General features: G+C 35.6%; 1 protein-coding gene across 1 annotated transcript in view; it reads right to left on the bottom strand.

The window, feature by feature from the left end:
• Window positions 1–1,886, bottom strand: part of ypel5 (yippee-like 5) — a 6,360-nt gene extending 4,474 nt beyond the window's left edge. The window contains exons 1-2 of the mRNA XM_010796321.1: window positions 1,703–1,886; window positions 626–771 (exon numbers count right to left, since the gene is read on the bottom strand). Coding sequence (XP_010794623.1) covers window positions 626–766 — 141 coding nt within the window. The 5' untranslated portion in view covers window positions 767–771; window positions 1,703–1,886. The remainder of the gene's footprint in view (window positions 1–625; window positions 772–1,702) is intronic.
• Between the last annotated feature and the right edge of the window lie 2,037 nt (window positions 1,887–3,923).

The raw sequence follows: 3,923 nt of genomic DNA, 5'->3' as shown, positions 1-3,923 counted from the left end.
CAAAGAACACAATGGTGCTCTAGGAGGAGATGCAGGTGATAGGGGGGGGGTACCTATCCCTTGGTGATTGGCTAATGGTTACACAAGCCAAAACATCGTTATGACATCATAAAGTGGCTAAAATCTGATCAGCTTATTTTCAGACAGGTTTTTATATAAATGGATCAGGACAAAAAGAGAGAGAATCTTTTTTCCTGAAACTTTCAGAATCTCTTTACACAGAGGGGACACATGTTTATGTATATATAGTATACATAATAGGTGATCTTTAATGTAACAGTTTATTAAGTTGCTACTGATTCGTTTTTATTTTTTATAAAGCAAATTACAGTAAGACAAGGTATTTAATTAAACATTGAAATGTCGGATAGGTATGGAGCAGATGTAGTGGCAAAAATACTGAATCTGACGTTGTAGCTGCAATTATTTTTGATTTATTGATTTCTTGTCTAAGAGCATTAGGTCAGGCATAATGTAAGAAAATAAAGAGTAAGATTTTCATTTTTTGCCTTTTAAAAATAAAGTTGAAAAACTGGTAATAAAGTCAACATGTATAGTTAACTTATCTCTTTTACTACAGTGGAAATTACCACCTTAATTACCCTGACACTAATGATGGAGGTACCTTGTTGAACAGGAAAGCTCGTCCAGTGGCTCCAGTGAAGCGCGTGGAGATGAGTTCAGTTCTGTTGGTCAGAATCGTGTCACAGTTTGCGCAAGAAAAGAGGCGAGTCCCACCGATGTGATCCAAGAAGATTCGCCCCATGTTGCCTACCACCAGAAGGTACAAACAAAAACATACAAAGAAAGTAGCCAACATGATTTAACACACATTTCTGTAGCAATTAGAGGCACTGTGTGACCCGACCAAGTTAAATGTTATATTGTCATAGGTGAGCAATATGTTGATTTACTGTGAGATGTATAATGTGTTTACAAGGTGGCAGCACCCTCTTTAATATCTCTTGTATAAGTAAATGTTTTGGGCCATATTACTTAAATACCTGTTTTGCATCAATGTGATGAAGTAACGTGATTTGGTAGGTATTTATTTTTGCTGGATTTGCCAAATAAATTAAAGTCTGATAGATTGTTCTAATTAAAAGTGGCCCATTGCAGGACAATATAAATATAATATGTTTGGATTATAATTATTGATGCATTCGAGTGTTATCAGAGCTGGTAAAGGTGCAGCTAATTTGATTTACTCCAGGTGTAACTTAAGTCTCATTTAGTGTAAAAAGTAACTAAAGGTATACAATAAATGTAGTGCAGTAAAAGCACACTGTTAACCTCTGAATTGTAGTGGGGTGAAAGTAGAAATTATTAAGACATTTAAATGCTCAAGTAAAGAACAAGTCCCTCACTTACTAAGTACTTAAGTACAGTACTTAGAGTAAATGTAGTGACTTTACACCACTACTTTATATACAGTTTGTTTATTTACAACATTCATTTTGTGGTGACGCTCTGTAAAGAAACGTACGACTTTCACGCTTCACTTGAAGGCATCATTTGGCAAAACAAGGCTAAACAAAAGTCAAGAAAAATACATGTCACTGTGGAATAGCTTCCTATCATTACTGGCAGAATGTCAGTTTTATGAATGAAGAAATCACCGGTCTGTCAGAGAACAAATGTCAAAGGCATCCAGAAACAGCTAACGGATAAACAACGGTAAACTGAAAGCCTTATTTCTCACCTCGTAACGTTAGCTAGCGGTAAAGCAGTTGCCAAGAAATGGAGATGTTTTGTCGTCAAGTCCGTTAATCACCGGTTTGCCTTTATTTTCAGGTGATTAATCAAGAAACATGCCGTTGTTCCCTCTGTTATTGATGTCAAATACAGCTGCAATCAATGGCGTTAGCTCCAATCATGCTACAGACAATAACAACGACATCTTCCGCTCAGAACTTTCAAAGTAAATCACTGCTAAAACATTTATTCAGCTGTGGCTATTTTAAGACGGTTAAAACTTAAACATTATGATTGCAATAATATTCTGTACATTAAGTCGAGTCTGGAGAGAAAACTAGATTCCAAAACGCCGTAATTAGTGTTTGTTTCGTTTCCATTAAAAAGACCGTGCTTTTATTTTGAAAGCAGAGTCTCATCAATGTAGCTCCTAATCATATCCGCAAGAGGGCAGCAAACCATAATGTGTACACACCAACCATATGATTTGGCAGTACAATTACAACTTTTTAATAAAAAATGTAAAAGGATGTACTCCTGTAGGGCCCATTTTTGAATAAAAACATAGAGAATGCAATTAAAATGTTGCCATGTAATGTAGGTCAAAAATGCAAAAAAGCTTGTCAATATTCTTTTGATTTGTTTTTATATAATGAGATACGGAGTCAATATTTTTGAGTACTTCTATATTTTCTTATCATAATGACTAATAGGATCCTTCTTTTTCTTTCAAACTGACCTTGTTGAATGTTTACCTCTCATTATACAATTTAATGTTGTTTAAAATATAAAAATACTTATAATATTCTTTAATAAAGAGCAATGTCAGCCTTAACAGGGCTCGACAGTAACGGTTGCCAGGTTGCCATTAGCAACCATTCAGAAAAAGTAAGAAGAAATAAGGACAGCAAACAGCTAAATGTGTTCCCCAAACTAGATAAATGTTAATTATTTGTTGTATTAAGAGTGATATTTAATTATTGTTGTGACCAGTCGGAACCTGATACGTTGCACGTGCATTGGTGTGATTACGGAGCGGGAAAGGATGCACGTTTACTCGCGTGCGCGGGTGCGCCGTGTGTTTGTTTTACAAAAAATGGCGAAGGAAAGTAAGTTGTTTGACTGTGGGGTAAAAAGTTCGGCCAACCCATCAACATCTCAAACGAATCTTTAAAGTGATTCAACTGATAAAGCGCAAGATGAACCCGAACGAAAAGCAAAGAGGAAATGTGTAAAGTCTCGGGAGGCAAAATATGTACATTCTGCATTCACTTCGGGTAAAAGTTCCTTCAAAATAAGAGTCCCGATCTTATTACTTCCAAAATAAAAGTGCAAAACGAAACTTTACCATAGGAAAATATTGGCATACAAATATAATCACTTCTATAAAAAGGTAACACATTTTAAATATAGTTAGACATATTAAAAAGGTAATTGTCACAGAATTAATAATTAAATATCTCAATTCTTGTCGTGAATGCCCTTTTCATTTATTTAACATTAGCAAATGCTGTATTAGTCTGGCCAATCCAAGACTTCAATGCTTGCAAGGGCCAATGGATCTATGGTGGGGGTCAGCACAGAAGCGTCAGAGAACCCACATTTGAAAGGCAGACAACGGATGACGGAAAACTACGCTGACTTGCCCTCAATTCATGTTTGTGAGGGCATCTCGTGAAGAACATGACAACAGGCTGCGCACTTACTGAGTATTACAAGCTTAGCTTGTTTGCGTTCTCCTGCACATTTCATGCGGTGGATATCAGCTCTCTTCCCTGTAACTCCTAACAGTTCATGTCATCATGTCAACCACAACACAGAGAAATGACTGATAGAAAATGTGTTGTAGTTGTTGATAGCATGCTGACAGGAGGAACTCGTTTTGAAGTACAGATTTAAGAAATATCAGTTTTTTGAGCATGTTATATAAGCATGTTTGTCTTGACTATATTACAAATATATATATAATAAAAATAAATATAGCTGTTTATAATTATTGAATTTGATTTAATGGATTATGGATTATTAGTTAGTTTATTTGCCGATTAATTATTATTTTTAATCTTTTTGGGAGGCCAGTATTTGGCAGGAAATGCCAAGATTCGTATTTACCTGTAAACTCATACTGAACGACAACATGCACATTACCATGTTTACCTCATTGTATATGAGTACCAGCCAGCTGCATTTTGTTTTGTGGTGTCACACTACAGCGGACAAACTGTTCA

This window comes from Notothenia coriiceps, unplaced genomic scaffold (genome assembly GCF_000735185.1).
Source record: "Notothenia coriiceps isolate Sejong01 unplaced genomic scaffold, NC01 NC01_scaffold00037250, whole genome shotgun sequence".
NCBI lineage: Eukaryota > Metazoa > Chordata > Actinopteri > Perciformes > Nototheniidae > Notothenia > Notothenia coriiceps.
This window is presented reverse-complemented; position numbering and strand designations above follow the sequence as displayed.